Here is a 22,263-nt window from a genome sequence, read left to right as displayed (position 1 = left end):
GGGCGGAGGAAGTCAGAGAGAGAGAGAGAGAGAGAGAGAGAGAGAGAGAGAATGTGTGCGGAGGGAAGCTGATGCTCGGACTAACTGCTGTGTGGTACCTCATGGTGTAGAGCAGCGTTCCCTCCTCCGTGATACGCAGCAGTTTATTCGGCATGGTCATGTTGTGAGCGACGGATTTCTTGCCGTTGTGGAAGAACGTGTCGGGGGTCCAGATCTTACTGGCCATCAGGTTGTTGAGGCGCAGAACGGCCATCGGACCTTTAAACTTCAGACGCTCGTCCTTCCAGCTCTGTCTGAAGAACACGTCTATGGTGTATTCCTGAAACACGAGATGTTGATTAGTTTATAACTGCAGCTATAAAAATAATGCAGCTGCAGATCACACCTGTATACAGAGCCGGGCTCGTCCCAAAAACACTGTGTGTCCAGTTCATGTGTGTAGATGATTCCTCGTGGATATTCCTGGAATAAGTCGCGTCCCATCAGAGAGAAGAAGAAACCCTCCATAGATGTGATCCTCTGGTGATTCAGTACATTCAGGTGGTCAGCTGACTTCATTTTATTGCCCCATAACGTTACTGAGTCTAGACCTGAGTAACTGATCAACCCCAGATCATAACACTGTCTCCAGAGGCTTGTACAGTGGACACTATGCATGATGGGAGCATCGCTTCATGTCCTTCCCTTCTCACCCTGACACGCCCATCACTCTGGAATAGGCTCAGTCTGGACTCATCAGGTCACATGACCTTTCTCCATCACTCCAAAGTCCAGTCTTTATGATCTCTAACAAACTGAAGACTTTAATCTGATGAGTCTCAGTAAATCTCTTTAGTTGTTGTCTTTGCCTGACGCAGGACAATAATTGAACTTTTATTAATCACAGTAATATCTCTTCCACAAGCTGAAACACGTCAATCACGTGCTCTTTATTTAAGTACCGTATGTGTTTGTTTATTTAAATCCACACGGCTGCTTTCTGTTCTGTGTCTCTTGTCCTTGTTATAATCCTGTACCTTTTGGTTTCTTTAGAGTCACAGCGCGTTCACGCTCCACATAAACACGGTATGTAAAAATAAAAAAGAAGTGCATAGTATGGAGTGTTGGTTAAAGACCTGCTCATTAAAGCTTAACTCAGTCCTAATGAGAGGGTTATAGCGGCTGTAAAGAATAACACGTCCTAATTAAGTGAAGGCTGTAAAAAAATATTTACTGTAAAATATAAGATGTGTTAACGCTCTGATCCTCAAACATGAACACACACTCTAATATCACGGCGTGGTTAAACATGCTCTACAGGACATGAGGGTCATTTCCTTACAGCTTTATGATTTATACCCCATCATTATTTCGTTCTGTATTTTATATTAAATGGGAATAAAATAAAGTGTTAAAAGTGTCTTGAAGTCAACGAGTCATAAATCAGAGCGACAGCTGAGGATAAAAACCGCTCTTCATCCGCAGGTCAGGACACTGGGGGCCGTAAAGACCAGGTTTTATTGGCAGATTATCATTCTGTCAATGTGTGTGTGTGTGTGTGTGTGTGTGTGTGTGTGTGTGTGTGTGTGTACAGGGCTCTGCAGTAACCTCAAGGCCCTTGGGGGGAAAGTTGCCTTATATGTAGACGTAGACAGTAAAAAAGTTTACACACACACACACACACACACACACACACACTTTTTTCCTCTTTAAGGATATAGTTACAGTACCATGAATAAAGTATTTGCCCCCTTCCTGATTTTTTTCTGTTGCCTGCTGTATGTGTCACAATTAAATGATTCAGATCATCAAACTAATTTATACAAGATAACGAGAGTAAAGTTTTTTAATCATGATCTCAATTATTGAGGGGAAAAGCTAACTTGTATTATGTGAAAAAGTAATTGCCCCCTCAGCCTGTTTAAGGTCACACCACATCATCTTAATCAGCTTTAAGTCTGGACTTTGACTAGGCCGCTCCTAAACCTTCAGTCTTTGAGATTTTTTCGGAGCCGTTGCGAGGTGGACCTGCCGGTGTGTTTGGGATCGTTGTCCTGCTGCAGAACCCAAGTGTGCTTGAGCACATACTGATGGCCAGACGTTCTCCTTCTGGTAGAGCGCATCGTTCATGGTTCCATTAATTGTTAGTTTATGTGTCAGATATAACAGGACACACACCTTCCAAAAGTCTTTTTTTCTGGAGAAGTGAAACTTTTGTCTCATCAGTTCTCAGAACTTTTATCCAGAAGTCTTGGAGATAACCCAGATATGTTTTGGCGAATGTGAGACGAGTCTTTGTAGTTCTTTTTGGTCAGCAGTGTCTTTCACCTTTGAACTTTCCCACGGATGCCATTTTTGCCCCCGGTTTCTTTCTTATTGTTGAATCATAAACACTGACCTTAACTCAGGCGAGTTAGGCCTGCAGGTCTTTAGATGTTGTTCTGGGTTTTTTTATGATCTGATAGATGAGGCATGGTCGTGATCTTTGAGTAATTTGGGTAGCCGACCACAGGTTCACCACTGTTCCAAGTTTTCTGTGTGGATAAAGTCTCTCACCGTGGTTCTCTGAGTCTCAAAGCCATAGAAATGTCTTGGTAATCCTTTCCACACTAATACATGTCAATTCCTATGTTTCTCATCTCTTCATAAATTTCTTTAGATCGTGCTGCTTTTTTGAGATCTTTTAGCGTACCTCACTTTGTCAGTCAGGATCTATTTAAGTGATTTCTTGAATCAACATGTTTGGTTGTTGTTTATTTATGATTTCGCAAGGTGGGCAATAACTTTTTCAAACAGAGCCAGATATACATGGACAGCTTTTCTTTACTTTAATAAATGAAATGATTTAAAAACTGCATTTTGTATTTACTCGGGTTATCTTTGTGTAATAATTAACTTATAACAAAAGAACAAATGCAAAAAGAAATAACCATAAAAGGGGCAAATACTTTTTCACAGCACTGTATATACTGTACTTGTATAAAAACTCGTGGTTACCCCAGCAAATTCTCTGAGGTGCATTGTGACATTTTTAAATGAACATCCTCATTCTAATTATTTGTAATATGTTAGAAAGTCTAAGTCTGATCTTATCTTAGTTCTGAAGTCCAGGACACCTGTGAGTTTTATTATCTAGCGCTCTCTTTTTGATTATATTTTCCGTTGCAGATCAGGTCCCAGGTGTCCTAGCGGACCGAACCCCGGCACTGGGAGGTGCAGTGCTGGTCAGGGTGGACCTGATCCCTGCCCCTGAGAGATTTGGGACGGGTCATCAGGAAGGGCCTCGGTGATCCGCTGCGGCGCCTCCTGATGGAAGCATGTGGAATAGGAACTGCGTTTTTTTTTTCTCCCCTGAGGTTGAGATGCGTGATCAGGCCTGTCTGTTGTACATCACGGACCAGCGAATCTGTTTTTACACGAATCAGAGACTCATACACGAGGAAACAGCTGTGTGTTTGTCAGCGCTAGACAATTTCCAAATTATCGTCCGTCACTCGAGGAGGCAGCTGCGACTGCGCCGACGCGGACGTTTCACAAGCGCTCAGTCTCATGCGGGAGGACGCAGGACGTCTCTGTGATGGCTCGTGACGGTTGAGAGATAAATTACTGCAGAATCGCCTTCGTGTAATGAGCAGCTACTGTTACATCATGGATGATAAGATAAAAAAAACATTGAAGAAACGATCATTAACTCATAGCCGTCTTCCATTTAGCATGACAGGAAGTGGCTGTGAGGGAAGAGTCTTAATGTACGATGGAGGAAGGGGAGGGGCTTTCAGCGGAGTTCAGTACACTAATGATAGATAGATAGATAGATAGATAGATAGATAGATAGATAGATAGATAGATAGATAGATAGATAGATAGATAGATAGATAGATGGGTGAGTGGGTTTGGGTGGTGTGAATAGTGGGATTGTTGGATGGATAAATGAACAAGTAGGTAGTTAGTTAATTGAATGGATGGATGGATGGATGGATGGATGGATGGATGGATGGATGGATGGATGGGTAGGTAAGGTAGGATTCTAAGTTAGTTAGGTAGGATACAAGAAACTGATAAAAAACTATAAACTGTCTAAAAACACTATGAGGTGTTACCATGATTAGCATCAGGAGTGAGGATGTCACCTAGAGCAGCCCCACTACCCACAGTGCATAAAGAGAAGAGTTAACATGTGATAAGAACTGTATAAAGTATAATTACTGCATTATAACAATTAAAAGCTCCAGTCTGTTATGGCTGTATTATAACATGTAACGAATGTATTTATAAGACATTACACACGTGTCCTTTATAGTGCGTTAGTGTAGTGCACACTGCAGAGCCGAGGGGACGCTGAGGTGACAGTGACCTACCATGTCGTGATCGGAGACGGGGCCAATACTCGTCACGAAGATGTCCGTCTTCACCTCAGTCACACGCTCTGTCAGAGAGAGAGGGGGGGGGGGTTGGGTAGTGTCATTAACACCATTTTAATTGTGTTGGTGGATGTTACTGTTTAAAGTAACTAATTACATTACATAATTACTGTCCTTAAAAAGTAATCAGTTACATTACAGCGTTAATTTCTAATAAAAGTAACTAGTTCAGTACTTTTCCACTGCAGAAAATGAAAACTCCTTTGTGATTCCTCATACATGTTGTTTTAGTCAAGACCTTTACTAATACCCCTACCTCACATACTAATACCTCTATCTCACCTACTAATACCCCATCTCACCTACTAATACCCCTATTTCACCTACTAATACCTCTATCTCACCTGCTAATACCCCTACCTCACCTACTAATACCTCTATCTCACCTACTAATACCCCATCTCACCTGCTAATACCCCTACCTCACCTGCTAATACCCCTACCTCACCTACTAATACCTCTATCTCACCTACTAATACCGCCATCTCACCTACTAATACCCCTACCTCACCTACGTATACCTCTATCTCACATGCTAATACCCCTACCTCACCTACTAATACCCCTACCTCACCTACTAATACCTCTATCTCACATGCTAATACCCCTACCTCACCTACTAATACCCCTACCTCACCTGCTAATACCCCTACCTCACCTACTAATACCCCTACCTCACCTACTAATACCCCCATCTCACCTACTAATACCCCTATCTCACCTGCTTATACCCCTACCTCACCTACTAATACCCCTACCTCACCTACTAATACCTCTATCTCACTTGCTAATACCCCTACCTCACCTACTAATACCCCTATCTCAACTACTAATACCCCATCTCACCTACTAATACCCCCATCTCACCTACTGATACCCCATCTCACCTCCTGATACCCCCTACCTCACCTACTAATACCCCTATCTCAACTACTAATACCCCTATCTCACCTACTAATACCCCCATCTCACCTACTGATACCCCCATCTCACCTCCTGATACCCCCTACATCACCTACTAATACCCCTATCTCAACTACTAATACCCCTATCTCACCTACTAATACCCCTATCTCCCCTACTAATACCCCTACCTCACCTACTAATACCCCTATCTCCCCTACTAATACCCCTACCTCACCTACTAATACCCCCATCTCACCTACTGATACCCCATCTCACCTCCTGATACCCCCTACATCACCTACTAATACCCCTATCTCAACTACTAATACCCCTATCTCACCTACTAATACCCCTATCTCCCCTACTAATACCCCTACCTCACCTACTAATACCCCTATCTCCCCTACTAATACCCCTACCTCACCTACTAGTACCCCTATCTCACCTACTAATACCCCCATCCCACCTACTAATACCCCTACCTCACCTACTAATACCTCTATCTCACCTACTAATACCCCCATCTCACCTACTAATACCCCCATCCCACCTAATAATACCCCATCTCACCTACTAATACCCCTATCTCACCTACTGATACCCCCATCTCACCTACTGATACCCCCATCTCACCTACTAATACCCCTATCTCACCTACTGATACCCCCATCTCACCTACTGATACCCCTATCTAACCTACTAATACCCCTCTCTCACCTACTAATACCCCTCTCTCACCTACTAATACCCCATCTCACCTACTAATACCCCTCTCTCACCTACTAATACCCCTATCTCAACTACTAATACTCCTATCTCACCTACTAATACCCCATCTCACCTACTAATACCCCCATCTTACCTACTAATACCTCTGCCATAAGTACGGTTCATCATGATTCACTGCGTGTTTTGGTGCTGTGATTAGGTTTCCATCTTTCTGCGCGTCGGTCCTCGTATAGTCAAACCGCATGGGTGAGATAGGGGTATAACATCAGGAATAACAGAGGGGGGGCGGGTATTCGGGGGCGGGGCTTGTAGGACGACTTTCACACACACACTAATGAATTGGGAATGACTGCTGTCTGGCTCACAGATTGTCTGAATAACGGATTACATTTTTGAAAAAGTAACTAAATAACTGAGTACTTCAATGGCGACTGAGAGATGTCAGCTGATGAGGTGCATTTCTAATCAAAAGCTTACTCTTATATTTATTTTGCACATTTACACTCCTAAAAATCATGTTCCATGTCTTCTTCAGTGTACACACCAAAATCTTAATGGATCAAAGAAGTTTATAAGAAAACCTGAATAATCATTTTTAAAACTACAGTAGAATTATTTCTGAAATGTAAATATTAATCACAGGTAGTATTGCATGTTTTTTTTCATTGACGCTGAGAAACTTATATTATAAATGTCTGCCATGTTTATTGACACGCCGTCTCGCGCTTTATACCGTAGGTACGTACCTCCGAGTCCCGGCCTGAGACGGTTATCGTAGCCGTCCAGCAGACTGTCCAGGATGCGCGTGAAGACGGTGGTGTTGTCCTTCTGCTCGTCTGATCCGTTCTGATTCGAGCTGATAAAGATACACACATAATAAGAGTGAGTAATAAACATAATAAGAGTGAGTAATAAACTTAATAAGAGTGAGTAATAAACTTAATAAGAGTGAGTAATAAACAGCGCAAGTCTGCACTAAAGACATGGTGTATACGCTACACATCGCTAGTGCTAGGAGGCTACATACAGCGAGCACTACAGGTGAGAACGCGAACACACAGACAGTGATTTATTCCACGTGTCACTGAAATGATCCCAGACTTTTTCGCTTTACTGCAGTACATTAGCTAACGGCGCCCGAACAGGGATGGATGATAACGAGAATAACAGACTAACGAGTGATTACGATTATAAATAGAGTGATTACAATACCAACACATCCATTCAGTGGTGCACGTGAGGGAGCGTCCACGCCAAAACGTTTCTCTTTAAATCCTTTCATTCTTCTGCTGAGGAACTCATTAAAATAATCTGCTAATAAAACTGTCTCAAGCTTGAAATTAGTAAAAACAAGGTTTAATAATCTTGTACATTGTTATAATTGGAAACACTGTTTACATTTCACTGTGTCAATTGGAGAAAAAAGTTCATTTTTATATTAGCTCCTAAAACTTTAGGAATTAAAGGAGACGTTGGAGCAACTGCTTAGGACACAGAATGTGGTGCAGCTACTCAGCTCGGCTGTTTGTGGATCTCTCAGGTGATGGTGATGGAGATGGTGATGGAGATGGAGATGGAGATGGAGATCGCCACAGTGATAATGCTGGTAATGATGTTGGCAACACTGATGGTGACGGTGATGTGACAGTGCTGGCAGTGATGGTTATGTGATGGTCATGTCGATGATGATGATGATAATGATGATGATGAGACAGTGGTGTGAGACAGTTGGTGATGATGTTGGCATTGATGGTGATGTGATGGCAGTGTTAGTTATGTAATGATGATGTGTAGTCTGTGATGATGTGATGGTGATGGTGATGGTGTAGTTGGGGATAGTGATGTGATGATGTGATAATGATGTGATGGTGATGATGATGGTGATGGTGCAGTTGGGGATAGTGATGTGATGATGTGATAATGATGTGATGGTGTGATGGTGATGATGATGGTGATGGTGCAGTTGGGGATAGTGATGTGATGAAGTGATAATGATGTGATGATGTGATGGTGATGGTGTAGTTGGGGATAGTGATGTGATGATGTGATAATGATGTGATGGTGGTGATGGTGCTGGAATGTTTTGTTGGTGTGAAAGGTTTTTAAGCTGATGTGTTTGAGAAGACTACAGCGCCTCTTCATGTAAAGAGGAAACAACCACTAAATCACATCAATCACATTGCTCCCCTCTGAGAACAGCATTGTGGGTAATGTAGGAACTTTCAATATAGAGACCTAATAACACTTCAATTATAATTATAAATAATTAAGGTGCTCATAGATGGATGTAGGTTTGTCATTTAAACCCTCGTCTACGTGACTGGATATTCTCCCCAGACGTCTGTGCAGAATAAACACGTGGAATAAAGAGCTGGTTTTGTGTTTTTATAACCTCAGCGCTCCTACAGCATCGATTTCCCTCACGTGCACGTGTACAGACTGAATAAACACACCGGAGTGACTGCAACACAACACAATCACCTTCAAGTACACATCAAGGTCAAAGAGATTACAGAGTGCGAGAGAAAGAGAGAATGAGTGTAAGATAGATAGATAGATAGATAGATAGATAGATAGATAGATAGATAGATAGATAGATAGATAGATAGATAGACAGACTCAAATAGATGGAGAAAGGGCAAACCAAAACAGAAATAGAGAAGTGATGGACTAAAAGAGAGAGAGAGAGAGAATCAAACAGCTTAAAATGTGACCACGCATTCACACACACACACACACACACACACACACACACACACACACACACATTGTGAAACTTCTGAAGTTGTGTCATTATTATAATCAGGTTTGAGAAACAGTCAAAGCAAGCTGATGAGCTGTGACAGAGAGACGGTGGTGTGTTACAGCGCGGTGCTTCCTGAGTGTCACTGTGTGTGTGTGTGTGTGTGTGTATGTTTCTGTGCGTGTGAGTATGTGTGTGCGTGCGTGCACGTGTGTGTGTGTGTGTGTGAATGTGTGTGTGTGTGTGTGTGTGTGTGTAAACCTTCATCAGGACGAAAATAAACACACTGCCTTTCATCACACTCACCGTCTCTGAGCAGAAAAACCTTCAGAACAACAATCTAAAACTATGTTTTTTATATTTTCATTATTATAATTATTTATCTTTAATCTTTACACTCTGATGCATTAAACATATTAATTTAATGTAAAAACATTAATTTTTACTGATGACACATTAAGCTCCGCCCACTTTCTCTTTCCATTGATTGGCATTTCTTAATCAGTCACAGCTGCAATGACATCATCAATCAGAATCTTCACGAACAGCGACGGCAAATCAACAGAACCCAATCAACACACAAACAATACAGTTATGGGATTAATATATACTTGTTGCTATGGTTACATCTCTGTTTTTGTTGCTATTTTTAATGCACTGCAGTCTGTAAATCAGACACGTATACATAATCATAATTATTACATTAATAAGAGTAACAGCAGAGTGTCAGGATCAGATTCAGTCTCAGAATTAACCCTTGATCAGACTGCCTGCGCAAATCTGATCTTTAGTCAGTCCAGATTGGATTATTAAGGATGGAATCAGATTGCTTTAAAAAAAAAAAAAAAGAACAATGGAGATAAAAAAAGAAATGGAGATGGAAATAAAAATTATAATTTAGTAGAAAGTTAAGTTGTTGTGCTTGATGAGGTCATGGAGGGTCATTTCCTGCTTTTGGAGTTATTACCGCTAAGTATGTAAAAGCCGTGCACTTGTATTTTCCATAGCGTGTTTTCAGGAAGAGCGTCTGGCGTAACCGCAGTGTGGAAATGGAGAAGAGTAGGACCTGCGCAGAGGACGGAGTGAGATGTCTGATAGCACTTTGGGAGGCTGCATCAGTACAGGCAAAGCCAGAGGGAGCGTACAGACACACGGCCATATATAAGAGGAAATATCAGGCTGCGGGTGAGCCTCCAGCGTCGTTACCACGGCAACCAGAGCTGGTAGGTCGACACTGGGTCAGGTTTGGGCTGCCGGTCTGAACAGAGCCAAATCCCATCTGATCACTTTTACATAACAGTGTGGATGGACAGGCAGGACCAGAGATCAGATCTGTCAAACACATCAGGTTTGCCTGCAGTCTGGACATTGGACTCAGAACCAGAACTTAATCTCAGAATCAGAGTTAGAGTCTGTATCAAAATTAGATTCAGTGTTAAATTCAGTATCAGAATCAGAGTCACATACAGTATCACTGGCAGAATCAAAGTCGGTTTCAGAATCAGAAACTGAACTGAACAGAACTGAGTCAGATTCAGAGTCAGGATCTAATCTAAACTGAAAGACAGAATCAAATTAAGTCAAATCTGACTCTTATAACTGATATGAGAAAGTCAGAATGAAATCTAATGTAATATCTCAGTGTGAGTCAGTATGAGGCCCGCGAGATCCACAAGAGAAACAGAATCAGTGCCTGAATCAGAATCATATCTGGATTAAGAATCACTTTACAGAACCAGTTTCTGACTCTAGAGTCAGTGACACCGACTCAAGACCAGCAGAATAAACAATTCTGACGAACAAACTATTGTTTAATCACAGCCACAAAACTATAGTTTGTTTGTTAGAATTTTTTATTCATTTAACACAATAAACACCTGTCAGCCAATCAGAGACGAGTATTTTTTGGGGTCATGATGTAACGATGATGCATCGCTAAAGCAAAACATAAAACCAGCAGCGGTGAAGAGAGTGACACAAAAACCTCCAGGAGGAAAATACATGAACAGAATGTACACACACACACACACACACACACACACACACACTCCCCGGCAGCAATGTGAGAAGAAGTCATATGGAGCTGCAGGATGAGGAGCAGAACCTTCATCCTGCCCAACATCATCATTATGCTAATATTATGAGGATTCCTCAGCTGACTCCTCCACCCTGCACAGGTCGCACCGCCTCCAAGCAAATCCCCTGGGAAGGAAGAATTAAACCCACACCCGCTGCACAGTGCACTTCAGAGGAGTGAGGGAGTGAGGGAGTGAGGGAGCGTGCCAGTCCACGTGTAGGAGAGCTGCAGCCATGTCCTGCTATAAAAAGATTGTGCAGCAACCCCATCTACAGGTCATCAGTACCGCAACAGTAAAACACGTGCGCGCGCACGCACATACTGTACACACACACACACACACACACAGACACAGTCTCCATCAGCGCAGAACAGCCTGCTGCTACAAACAGCCTCATTATAATGAGATCGTAATCACTTATGTTATTAGAGCGGCACTTCTGCAACGAAAATGTGCTGCGGATGTCAGAAAGTCAGAATCTGAGTCAGAGTCAGTTCACTAATCAGCATCAGTTAGTGTCAGATTTAGCATCAGAATCAAATCTAATGTCAAGATCAGAGTCAGCCTCGAAGTCATGTTCAGGATCGGAGTCAGATTCAAGGTCAAAGTCAGATTCACTATCAGAGTCAGATTAAGAGTCAGATTCACTATCAGAGTCAGTATTAAGTGTCAGATTTACTATCTGAGTCAGATTAAGAGTCAGATTCACTATCGGAGTCAGATTAAGAGTCAGATTCACTATCGGAGTCAGATTAAGAGTCAAATTTACTATCAGAGTCAGATTATGAGTCAGATTCACTATCAGAGTCAGTATTAAGTGTCAGATTTACTATCTGAGTCAGATTAAGAGTCAGATTCACTATCGGAGTCAGATTAAGAGTCAGATTCACTATCAGAGTCAGTATTAAGTGTCAGATTCACTATCTGAGTCAAATTAAGAGTCAGATTCACAATCGGAGTCAGATTAAGAGTCAGATTCACTATCGGAGTCAGATTAAGAGTCAGATTTACTATCAGAGTCAGATTATGAGTCAGATTCACTATCAGAGTCAGTATTAAGTGTCAGATTCACTATCTGGGTCAGATTAAGAGTCAGATTCACTATCAGAGTCAGTATTAAGTGTCAGATTTACTATCTGAGTCAGATTAAGAGTCAGATTCACTTTAGGAGTCAGATTAAGAGTCAGATTAACTATCAGAGTCAGATTTAGAGTCAGATTCACTATCAGAGTCAGTTTAAGAGTCAGATTCACTATCAGAGTCAGATTAAGAGTCAGATTCACTATCGGAGTCAGATTATGAGTCAGATTCACTATGGGAGTCAGTATTAAGGTAAGAATCTGTTTCAGGATCATAATTAAACTCATTGTTGCTCAATGACCTAACAGTGATAAACTAAGTTAGCTAGTCTGTTAGCTAACTGTTAGTACGCTAGCTTACATTAGCAAACACAAAAGAAGGATTTCCATCTCAGACTGATATCAAACATTTTTTTTACACCAACACTTCCATCTACCCGCTGCTAACAATAGCTTGCTAACAGGCATAGCACTAATCTTCAAATTGTTAAGTGTTAATTTTTTGTTGTGACATCACAGCCTGAGATCATGTTGCCCCACCCCCCAAAAAAGATTCACACATACATTAAGTTTCCACTTCCATGCCAAGGCTTTCAGTCCTCCACGCTTGCATACAGGAGCGTAAACCCACACACTTGTGGTGCCATAACCTCAACAGAATGATGTTCTAAGTTTGTTATGTCATTACAGGAGCGACTCTGAAATGTAAATATCTCTGTATAACGCTCATGAGGTCAGAGACAACTAAAGTGCTGACTTTCAGCTTTAATTCGGGATGTTTAATAAAAAATATCGCATTAGTTTAGACTTTTTAGCCACTTTTGCTCCATTTTTACACTCTGAAGGTGTTCCTTTGGCCTTGATCAGACTTCTACTTAAATCTGATCTTATTGATTGATATTGATTAATATTGAACAGATATTATACCAAAGGTTTTATTTTGGAATCAGATTGCTTCACATGTGGTCTGAACAGTAAAAAAAACACTCTGAATCGGATTATCTGCTAAATAGATCTGAACCACATCCAGAGATGGTTTAAAATCAGAATTAGATCAGTTCAAGTCCACATGATCATGTGGTACTGTATGGGTTGAAAAATTATAATTTAGTAGAAAGTTAAGTTGTTGTGCTTGATGAGGTCATGGAGGGTCATTTCCTGCTTTTGGAGTTATTACCGCTAAGTATGTAAAAGCCGTGCACTTGTATTTTCCATAGCGTGTTTTCAGGAAGAGCGTCTGGCGTAACCGCAGTGTGGAAATGGAGAAGAGTAGGACCTGCGCAGAGGACGGAGTGAGATGTCTGATAGCACTTTGGGAGGCTGCATCAGTACAGGCAAAGCCAGAGGGAGCGTACAGACACACGGCCATATATAAGAGGAAATATCAGGCTGCGGGTGAGCCTCCAGCGTCGTTACCACGGCAACCAGAGCTGGTAGGTCGACACTGGGTCAGGTTTGGGCTGCCGGTCTGAACAGAGCCAAATCCCATCTGATCACTTTTACATAACAGTGTGGATGGACAGGCAGGACCAGAGATCAGATCTGTCAAACACATCAGGTTTGCCTGCAGTCTGGACGAGGCCTCGGTTATTTTATGACAGATTAAGGAGATAATTCCATGGGTTGAATCTGCATTTGGTTACTGTTCATGGGAACTGTCGATACACAGCCCAAAGAGGTCCTAACCAAGGTAAAGAACCGGAATGTTCTTAAAGGGCGGAGTCGGTCACCTGACTTCAAACCAGTTGAGCAGCCTTTCACTTAGTAGAGACTAAACTGAAGCCATAAAGACCAGCAAACACACACACACACACACACACACACACACAGCGACTGAAGGGTTCGCAGTAAAGCAAAAACAAAGAGGAACCTCCGCCGGGGCTCCAGACTTCAGGAGTCGCTGACTGCACACTTTACATCCACGTGTTAAACATCGTCCCAATATTTATGATTAATGCTAATCATTTTGTCTAATTATTGATGGAGGGAGTTTGTAATATATGGCTGTAATTCCAAGACAAGAATGCAATATAAGCCCTTTGAATTAAAGCCACATAAGTCGAGACGTTATTCACGTCCTGATCGCTTCATTTCAAATCCGCCGTGGGGCAGTACTGAGGCACGACTACAACAACCACCTCACCGTCTGAATACTTATGGACCTGACTATAGCGCGTGTAAAACCGTGTGTTTCAGGTCTTTAACATGGAGGATGTGCATAGCTGCAGAGATGTGATCTAAGTCTCGCCCGTCTCGCTCGAGGACCTGCATTATCACAGCGGGGGGGCGTTCCTCCGCCGTCTTCATGACCCACAATGCTAATTTAATCACGCGCCTGTGGGACACAAACGTCTCAGCGATGATTCAGGTGCACGGATAAAGACTTTACCAGAAGAGAAGTCTGATTAGAAAAGATTTCAGTCCTAAACGCTCGGACCAAAGCCAAGTCACAACGTTTAACTTCATTCGCTAGAAAATCTATAGCAGGACAACGGGACAATCGGCTAATCTGAGAGGACACACACACACAAGACACGCTTATCTTATAGTAGATATCTTGTGTGGATATAGATATAAATACCATGAGCACAGCTGATATATGACCAAAAGTATGTGCACCCATGACCATCACACCCATATGTGTTTCTTCTTCACAGAGTTGCACAGATTGTCTCTGTGTTTCCTGTAGCGTTACAGTTCCCCTTCACTGGAACTAAGAGGAACTAATAGAACCTTTATCCAGCATAATGACGCCTCGGGAGATCCACAAGGCCAGCTCCATGAAGACACGGTGTGTTAAGAGTGTTTTGGAGCGGAAGAACTCGAGTGTCCTGCACAGAGCCCTGACCGAACTCAACCCAACTGAACCATCAGCTCTGGGATGAACTGAAACTAAAGCCCCTCGCCATCCCGTAGTCAGCACCTGAGCTCACTGATGCTCCTGTACAGTGTGTGAATCCAGCGTACAGTAGTAGTAATCTAGCCACGCAAAAGAGTGGGGCGCGGTATAACCGCCAACATCGGGAAATAAATCTGGACTGGGACGTTCAACAGGAATGCATGGGTGTGATGGTCAGGGGTGCACATATTTTTGGACATACTGTATATAAAGATGAGATGGATGTTTAAAGGAAGCCAATAAATATCCAACACAAGCAGATGTCAGAAGGGTGTCTTCACTGTAGCTGTAAAGATCTAATGGTGGAGTGAAGCAGAGTGCGGAGAATCTCTCGACACGTGTTTTTCACGGAGACGTCGCCTGACTGATGATCTGCTAGAAACAGCAGTTACTTGATGGATGATGGATTCTGTGTCTCTACATATGGTATTTACTTCATTTATCGACCTGGACACCGCTCAATCTCCAGAAGAATGTCAGTCTATTAATCCTCTCTATCAGTTCAGAACAGATAAACTGTCAAACCATCTGAAACACACCTACAGTTCAGGGTAGCGTGATGAGCGACGGGCTAAAGCATTACGCATCAGAGTCTGAGATACAAAAAGAAATATACAAACCAATAGATATGGATATTCTGGTTCTCTGGGTTTAAATCTGAATTCAGGTGTTCAGATGGTCTCAGTGCCATGACGTCACACCCCTAGTGTCTACACACGAGCTAGCAGACAGCGCAGACTGATTAGCATCGCGCTGACTGAAGGTACTCTGTAACGCTGGCGATCAAATGTTCCAGTCACATTGCAAAGAAACCCAAATCTAAAATATAGAAATACGATGGTGTGATTTGTTTTTGATTTGGAACGTCAGTAAAAGAAAATGTGAGTGATGACATCAAACAGGAGAACATCCACGAGCTGACCAACAGCTGGAGATCAATCAACAGAAATCTCATTAAAGCTCATTGATCTCCTTCAAACAGAGAAACGCTTCATAAACAGCAACATTTTTATTTATTTATTTATTCATTGGTGTAATGTTCATAATCAATGGAAATCCCTGAACAGTATAGCGCCTCCTTTTGGTCAACGGTGCTGTAAATAGTAGAAGACCCAGTGGGAATCATGAAGGTGTACACGACCGCTCAAAATTCTGTGATTGTTCCTGATGTTTATTTTCTTCTACACTGTAAAACAATACTTAAGGCGTTTATTATACCAAACACACAATAATCTCCTCTGAACAGTTGATATTGAGATGTTTATCTGCTCCTTCTGCTCTGTAAAGCTTCATAACGGCTCTAATCTGAGGTGCTGGTTGTTAATTGGTGATTTTTGAGGCTGGTGACTCTAAAGCTCAGTTTTGGTCTTCATGAGAGACAGTTTCATCATCATGGAGCTTGATGGGTTTTACAAACACACTCCACACAATACTGTTCTTGTGGGAACTGATCCAGAACAGCTGACCTTTTTAAATTGGATACCTAATTAACCAATTCCATATGCATCATTTCATAGTTTTGAAATCTCCAGGATTGTTGTAGAATGTAGGAAATAAATCACTAAACAAAAACAAAGACATCTGCAAGTGATCCCAAACTTTTCAGCGGTACTGTACAGTATGTCGTTGTCATGTGGGTGTGCTGACGGTGGTGACGTCCTCCTCCTTCCGAAACACCTCGCATCAGCAGTGTGAGCATTTCAGCGATCTGTTTTAGGCTGAGAAATTTATTCAAATGCTATAAATAAAGTATTATTTATATGTATGTATTTATGATCTTTCTTGTGATCATTCGTTCAACATTATCTCAAAGTCATGGAGTCAACGTTAGTTCAACATGAATTTAATCTAATGCATGCTCTGTAAATCTGTAATGTTGTCACCTTAGCATTGCTGTAATGTTTTGACAACCAAAACTTCCTCATGTACGGAGAACAAAAACATTTATTTTCTTAAGTATACCTTAATTTCTTGTTTGTCATTTATTGCATGACTATAACACTAGAGTCATAATTAAATACCTAACAAGCCAAAGAAGCAAAATCAATCATTAACCCATAATGATTTAGCGCACACATGACAAGGTCATTCATGAACGATGTCTAGCATCTGCATTAGCATTAGCTAGGATCCAGCGCTAAGACGATCCTAATCGCCTGAAGTGGTGCGACTGAAATGCTTCCCTCAACGCTCTAACATTATTACTGTATGCCACAACTTTCCACCTCCTTTATAACTCAAATTCAATCACGCACACTGTTTACCCATCAACCCCCCGACACGGAGATGATTATCGACCGGACTGCAGCATCGCTCCAGCAGCACGGACCGCCAACATCTAACTTTCAACTTTCACCTGCTTCTTTATCTCATTCGTCCTTCTACTGTCACACCATCGAATAAAACCGTCCAATCTGTTCTTTAATCCCGACTCAACAGGAAGCAGGAAGTCGCCGCTGTCACCTCTCCGCAGTGTGACCCCACACCACCTCGTTTTCCATCCTGGATGTCGGGTTTGATCATTGTCATACTGTGAGTATCATGACGTACCTTTTGCCCAGAACGTTGACTGCCAGTAGCCAGGCCCAGACGCACGCCGCTCCCAGTCGGGTCCACATCGTGGCTGCAGAACGAGTCTTCACTGCAGAGAGGAAACAGAGCGCACGTTATAGACACGTGTGAGGACTAGTCTTTAAAACAGAGCTGAATGATCTTATTTCTGCATCCAAATATCTGAGATGGAGTTCATGTCAGACAGAACTGTGGACTCATGCGGTGGTTCCCAACCTTTTTCTCCCTCCGCTTGTATCTAAGTAAAGCCTTAACCCCTGCCTTGCAACAACACAGTTGGGAACTTGATAAAGATAAACAGGGCTCTAGTAAGACTTAAATGTGGGCTTATGTAGAAATAATAGGGGATCAGCTGATAAAGTCAAATCTAGGGAACCTACTGGAATTTCAAAGGAGCTAAAGGGTTGTACCGGGAACTGGGAGAAACAAAAAGTACCAGAACTTCTAAGGAAGTGGAAAAGTCCTGAACCACTGGGGTTCTGCTGAAAAACACTTGGTTTTTATCTCTAAGTGAGCGAGGAGAAAGATATTCACAAGTCTTTCTGGTTGAAATGTACAGTTTGTACAATTTTGAAATGGTCCAAGTGTACGTCATGCAAGAGGACCAAAAAAACAAACAGAACGCTTTAAGATGCTGCATTAACATGTGTCGTGTTTACTGATTCACAGCATCAGCACATGGACTATAGGAAACTAACACAGTCTACCATTAAAGTTGCAGTTCAGCACCACAATGAATAAAGTTCTCTTGCTAACTAATTAATTTAAATAAAATTAATGGCAGAAAACATAATTTTTTTAATAAATAGATAAATAGACATTTATTTCCATCCTTAAAATGTCACAATTACAACAACGAAAAGTGACGCTAGTGTGTGAAAACTTGCACACAGAGTATACACACACACACACACACACACAGCCCTTAACATGAGCTACAGCTTGACACTGTGCATGCACGAGTCTGTCACAGGTGCCCTTCAGTACTTACATTAATAGTGTTAATAATTATAAGAAAATAAAAGACCACGCACACTATCCTGGTTGCAGAGGTTATTTTTATTTTATCTTTTGTTGCGGCCCTGAATCCTAGACTAAGAGGTCGTAACAATAGTCTCGTCCAATCAGATTACTCGCTCAGAACTAACTGATGCATAAAGCAGGACATAGAGATCATAAATAAAATAAAAACAAAACTCTAAAAAAATATTATTGTTAAGGATAAAATTAAGGTTTGTAGTAGACATTTTAAAGAAATACAGGATTTACCAGAAAATGTGGGATAAAAATACTCCTGAATACTTAGGAACTACGGTTTCAGGGGAAATAATAGGGGACAATCCTTAAACTTCTAAAGGAATTATTACTTTTAGGAAAAACTTATAGAACTGGATTTACGAGTAGACAATTTAGGAACTGTATGATTTATCATAACATTAAGGAACTGTAAGACATATCAGGAACTATGGGACCTAGAAAAAAAATCTGAGGCTTTTATGGGAAATACTAATGAGGACAGTATTAGGAGAAATATAAAGGAACTTCTCTAAGCATCACATTTAAGAAACAGTCAAATAAACCAGGAAATAGAAGCATTAAGACGAAGTAACTGCAAGTAGCTTAAAAACTAAAGAAGATTTTAAATTAAAATGTTTTTTTTCGGCTTTTGGTCAGGTCTTTACCAAACCCAATGGGGATCTCCCATAAGACCCGAATCCATCACACCAACATCATCTCAGAAACATTCCATGTTTATCCAGCAATGCTAAGCTGCTGAAGGTCAAGAGGTGTGTGTCTCTTTGTGCATTACATGTGTGAACGCATTAGAATATTCAGGATTAAGAACAAAACAGTGATGCTAATGCTAATGCATCTGCTAATCTCCTGTGTTGAAAAAAAATAAATATAAAGAACACAAAAGGGCTGAGAGTCTGCAGGAAGTGTTTGTGTGTGAGCGATCAGACATGAAGGCCATTAACATGCGATGCTTTTACAGAAAGTGTTCAATTATTCATCCTTAGTAACTGCCTGGTCAGACTCGCGCTGGTTTAAATTAGCCTAGCGGTGTTCTATGCTTTGAGGAATCTAAGCAAATGAATTCCACAGGAAACTGGAGTGATGTAGCTGCGGATGAGGAATTTTTTTTTTTAAAGAATTAACTTCCTGTTAAAGCCACGCCCAGTGCAAGTATTTAAATCCAAATACAGACACAGAACCAGTGTAAAAACTTTGTGTACAATGCTAAAGTTCAGAGTTCGGGGCGACATCAGCACATCTCTGCACCTGCATTATAGTCAAGTCTACACTAAAAGAAGTGGTGAAGTGGTTAGAACTGCAGCCTCACACATCCAGGGTAGAGGGTTTGAGTCTGTGTGTGTGTGTGTGTGTGTGTGTGTGTGTGTGTGTGTGTGTGTGTGTGTGTGTGTTGCTTGCCCTCCACACACACTCTGGTGTTTCCTTCGGTGGCTCGGATTTCCTCCTATAGTCCAAAGACACGCAGATTAGGCTAATTGGCGTCCCAAATTGCCTAATGAATGAGTGTGTGTGTGTGTGTGTGTGTGTGTGTGTGTGTGTGTGTGCCCTGTGTCCAGGGTTGTCCCCTGAGATAGCCTCCAGGCCTCCCGTGACCCTGCACAAGATAAGCGCTTAGAGAACGAGTGAGAGAGAGAGAGAGAGAGAGTATCCAGAATTTCGACAGAAAGGCAGGTCCAGTGTTCCCACCTGACACACCCCGATGTCCTGGTAAACCATGAATTTCACTCTTTACTATTGTAAAAAGTACCAAACTGAGTAATCTGCACCTCAGCTAGTTCGGTTCTTTTAGACTTTACCTGTTAATGTGAATGCGTTTTAACCTTAAAAATGATTTAAAACACATGGAACCTTAAGGACCAATCTGGTGCCTTTAATGAGCTTTTAGAGTAATAATTAAAATCTATGCAACATCCACCTGTCCAGGTAAAGATCCTCTAATAAGTGTCAGTGCAGTGATAAGGAAAAAACCTGCTTAATACAGTAGTTTATTAAATGTTTTATGTGCAGTTTCTGATATTATAAGGTTTATATATTTTTGTTATTAAAATCTAAACCATGCAAAGCCTCATACATTGTGTAAGTGTATATCATATAAGCACCTTATGTAATAATAATAACAGCAACAACAACAATAATAATAATAATAATAATAATAATAATAATAATAATAATTGCTGAGCAGCAGAAAACTTTCCATTACACATTTTTACCTGTATTTTTATTTAGGTCTAGTAAAAAAAAAAAAAAATAGTGGAGAAATGCTATATATAGGCAAAACAAGCTGCAATGAGACCACCATTTGCATGCCCGCCTTCAACACACACACACACATACGTTTTTTCCTCTATTCGTTTGAGGATTAAAAAGATGACCAATGAATGGAAGCGTTATGAAAGCTCCATGCAGCCTCTCGGTTCTGATCAGAGACAGCATCACTGGGGAGTGACTGCAGTGCCAAAATGATGACTGAGTCAGTGCGCGCGCGCACACACACACACACACACACTAACACACACACACACTCAAACAAACGCACACGCACGATAAGACTTAAGAACACAACATGTGCAGTAAATAAATAACTACAGATATAAGTATATAGATATACAGGCCGGTATTTAGGGGACCCCCTGCAGTGTCTCTGTGCGCGTGGAGGTTTCGGTCAGTGCGGGATCACAGACACCGAATCCTACGAAACCCCCCGAGATCCAGCAGCACGCAGCACTGATCCTCCCGCTCCGTGATCATCATACACGAGTGAGCATGCAGCAGATCACACTCCGGAGAAAAGGGATAACGGCGAGGAAAAGAAATAAATAAATCATGAAATAAATCATGAAATAAATAAATAAATAAGCCTCGGTGTTCCGCGCGCGTTAAGTTGGCACGCGCCGCCGCGCAATTAAAACGCACCTGCGCGTGGAGTCTCACACCGGAGAGCGCGCGCTGGTGGAACATGCATGTGCATGCCATCGGAGCTTAACCACACACACACACACACACACACGCACACACACACACACACGCATGCATAAAAAAAAACCAAATCACTGCTCTGTACGGAATGCGTTGTTTTTGTCCTCTCGGTTAAACCTATAATGCCCCCTTCTGACTTTACCCCCATCACCCCCGACCCAACCACCCCATCACCCACCCCATCACCCACCCCAAAAACCCCGTGTGTCCTTACCCAGCGCGCAGCTGAACGCAGAGCCGAGCTGTCTCTCTGTCTCTCTCTGTCTGTCTCTGTGTCTCTCTGTGTCTCCTGCAGAGACGGAATAAATCTCCAACCTGTCTCAGCTGCAGCTCTCACATCCAGACACCTCGAGGAGGACAGGAGGAGGAGGAGAAGGAGGAGAAAAGAGAGAGGAAGGAGCCGCTGGTGCTGTTGCTCCTGGTGCTGAGGCTGGAGAGGAGGAGGATGAGGAGGATAGAGATGACTGTGATGAAGGTCTGCGCGGGGATGAAACTCTCTCTCTCTCTCTCTCTCTCTCTCTCTCTCTCTATTCGCCCCGCAAGATCACGGTGTGGCTGTGGGGGGGAAACGCCGCGGTGTGTGTGTGTGTGTGTGTGTGTGAGATGCTCCTCCACTCCACCGGGACAGCGCGGAATACTGCTGCTGCCGCGCGTGTCTGTGCGCGTGTGTGTGTGCGCGTGAGTACGCGTGCGTGCGTTTGTGCGTGCGTGCGTGAGTGTGTGTGTGTGTGTGTGTGTGTGTCTGGGTAAAACCGGATGTGAAATAAGCTGTGACTTCATACCAAGGAGATATTTTTTTTATTCCAACTGCAGCTCGGTGACTGATGTAACCTATATCTCTCTCTCT

At 42.1% G+C, this 22,263-nt stretch overlaps 1 protein-coding gene across 2 annotated transcripts in view; it reads right to left on the bottom strand.

The window, feature by feature from the left end:
* Window positions 1-21,797, bottom strand: part of gabra1 (gamma-aminobutyric acid type A receptor subunit alpha1) — a 37,132-nt gene extending 15,335 nt beyond the window's left edge. The window contains exons 1-5 of one of the 2 annotated variants that reach the window (XM_053477831.1): window positions 21,631-21,797; window positions 17,385-17,475; window positions 6,782-6,891; window positions 4,338-4,405; window positions 99-319 (exon numbers count right to left, since the gene is read on the bottom strand). In XM_053477831.1, the coding sequence (XP_053333806.1) occupies window positions 99-319; window positions 4,338-4,405; window positions 6,782-6,891; window positions 17,385-17,452 (467 nt within the window). In that variant the 5' untranslated portion in view covers window positions 17,453-17,475; window positions 21,631-21,797. Of the gene's footprint in view, window positions 1-98; window positions 320-4,337; window positions 4,406-6,781; window positions 6,892-17,384; window positions 17,476-21,048; window positions 21,177-21,630 lie in introns of those variants that run through there. The other variant, XM_053477833.1, reaches the window with a different exon arrangement.
* Window positions 21,798-22,263: the final 466 nt, after the last annotated feature.

Source organism: Clarias gariepinus, chromosome 19, assembly GCF_024256425.1.
Source record: "Clarias gariepinus isolate MV-2021 ecotype Netherlands chromosome 19, CGAR_prim_01v2, whole genome shotgun sequence".
In the NCBI taxonomy this organism is placed as follows: domain Eukaryota; kingdom Metazoa; phylum Chordata; class Actinopteri; order Siluriformes; family Clariidae; genus Clarias; species Clarias gariepinus.
This window is presented reverse-complemented; position numbering and strand designations above follow the sequence as displayed.